General features: G+C 54.9%; 1 protein-coding gene across 1 annotated transcript in view; it reads right to left on the minus strand.

Moving 5' to 3' along the window:
- Nucleotides 1–207: 207 nt before the first annotated feature.
- Nucleotides 208–2,251, minus strand: part of LOC103908550 (C-type lectin domain family 4 member A) — an 8,917-nt gene continuing 6,873 nt past the window's right edge. Inside the window, exons 3-6 of the mRNA XM_019475029.1 lie at nucleotides 2,208–2,241; nucleotides 1,424–1,575; nucleotides 1,077–1,198; nucleotides 208–349 (exon numbers count right to left, since the gene is read on the minus strand). Of these exons, the coding sequence (XP_019330574.1) occupies nucleotides 208–349; nucleotides 1,077–1,198; nucleotides 1,424–1,575; nucleotides 2,208–2,241 (450 nt within the window). The remainder of the gene's footprint in view (nucleotides 350–1,076; nucleotides 1,199–1,423; nucleotides 1,576–2,207; nucleotides 2,242–2,251) is intronic.

Consider the following 2,251-nt stretch of genomic DNA (forward strand, 5'->3'; position numbering starts at 1 on the left):
TGATGACTGAGAGCATTCATGTGTTCCCTGAACTAATAGGTGCACTGGGGATGCTGGACACAGGGTAATATCACTTCCACTCACATAGTCCCACCCAGCAGAGTGAAGATGCAGGATCCAGGGCCCCCCATTCCTCCCAACACAACCCTGAGCTGTTCCCAGCTCACTGCTCATCCCTCAATTTTACTCAGGATGAGGGTCGCTCCATCACGCAGTTACTGCTGCAGCTTCACAAATTCGCTTATGGCTCTCACATCGGGCATCATTCCAGTTGTGTGATTCTGTAGTACTATGGATTACAACGCACATCTCAACAGCCACATTACTTGGTTCCCCTGTCCGCCAGAACCTGAGATAGAGACAGACTGTTACTCCCAAGCGTACCCCATAGAGCACTGCTGGAGAGGGCCACAGCAGGACGCAAGGCTTGGAGGGGAGAGAGAAAAATTCCAGATGCTGATTCACGGACAGAAGCAGAACCCTTCCTCCCGCTTTGCTATCCCACTGGCACCAGTCTTATGTGGAAAGCTGCCTTCTTCCTACAGCCAGCACAACAGGGACCTGCTCAGTCCTGGTGGGGGGAGCTGCTCACCACCACTCACCCCACGCACTTCACACCCAGCAGAGGCATGTGGCTGCCTCCAGGGCAAGTTTGTCCTCCAGAAGGAGGCGCAGCAAGGACAGCCCTGGTGACCTCTCCCTGTGCCCCATCTCTCCCACAGCATCACAGCACTGGCCTGTGCATATACGTGCACATATGCATGGTGGGGGCAGTATGGAGGTCAGGCAAGGCTGGTCATCTCCGAAGGGTTCTTCCTGCTGGCGAGATGCAGCTGCTTCTGTGCCTGCAGCACTGATGGCCACGTCACAGGTAGTTAACTAACAACCACTAACCAGCATGGATGGGGACGTGTCAACCTGGTGTCCTACCCAGCCCTCTCTCCTGCTCCATCATTGTCCTCTCACAGGGATTTGTCTCACCTCTCTCTCATGCACCAACAGACACCCTCACATCTCTCCTACTCTCTTGCACTGCCAGGAGCCACGCTAAGCACTCTCCATCCGGGGATACTCACGCTGCCGTCTCATTATACGGAGTCTGGTCCACCCACCGCCAGTGGCCCACCACCTGTGCACGCAGACCGATGTAGTAATTCGTTCCTTTTTGAGATTGTCGTAGCTCGTTAGTGAGGAAAGCCTGGAAATCAGGGAGAGTGCAATGTCCATGAGGTGCAGGACTAAGCAGAGGGAGGAGGCAGGAGTCCCGGTGGGGTGGGGCTGGTGGCAGAGGGAAGCCGGTGCTGAAGGGATGCAGAAAGGACATCCCCCCTCCCCTGCAGGAGCAAGGAGGGCCTCTGAGTGCCCTCCAGGGCCTGGCACTGTGTCTCTGGCTGCTGTGCCCCTCTCTCAGCCCTGCACATACCTGCTCTGCTTTGCTGTTGATCACCACCAGGTGGGAGCCCATCCCAGTGCAGTTCTGCACACTCTCAGCCCAGGGCATCTTGTCATCTGACACGTAATAGCAGCTCTTTTGGAAGCGTTTCCAGCCCTTCGGGCAGCACATCCAGTCTTGCCCTGCGTGGGGAGACACCACAGAGATGAACGCTAATAACGAGAGAGATAGTGACTGCAAGGATCCCAGTTCTGCAGGGACAAAGCTCCTGTTCTCCTTAGATCACTTTTCCTGACAGAAAGGGCTTGAATAAACAAGGATAGTACAGATAGTTCTTCCAATTGCTTTGGAGTATGACCAGTGAGCTTTGTGCACACAAATCCATGGTAATCCTTGTAACATGACCTCAGGTCTTGACCTGACAAAGACAAAGTTAGTTTGGTGATCTGGTTTGACTTCTCCTTGCACAGTCTCCTTTAGGCCTTCAGCCCCAGGGAACAGGGAATAGTGCTGCTTTCCCTGACTACAGCTGCACTTCTGTTATTGCTCCACGGTTAACCTTCCCTGTGCGGCTGTATGCTGCCCCTTTTGTTTTGTCAGTGTTCACAGCCACCCTGCCCTCCAGGACATCATTCACATGGCCCTCTCCTCCCCCTAAGCTCTTAGCAGGAAATCCTTTTTCTCCCCACCTCTCTCCTCTGGAGTCCGCCTCTCCAGACTCTGCTCCCACTGCTCCTTGCTGTCAGAGCAGACCCCACCATTCATTGCCCAATTCATCCCAAAGACCTCCTGCACCCCTGCCAGCCCTACTGACCTTTGCCTCGCGGCACTGCCGAGACGCACCGCCACTCCGTGAGT

The sequence above is a fragment of the Aptenodytes forsteri genome, unplaced genomic scaffold (assembly GCF_000699145.1).
Source record: "Aptenodytes forsteri isolate BGI_AS27 unplaced genomic scaffold, ASM69914v1 Scaffold286, whole genome shotgun sequence".
Taxonomy (NCBI): Eukaryota; Metazoa; Chordata; class Aves; order Sphenisciformes; family Spheniscidae; genus Aptenodytes; species Aptenodytes forsteri.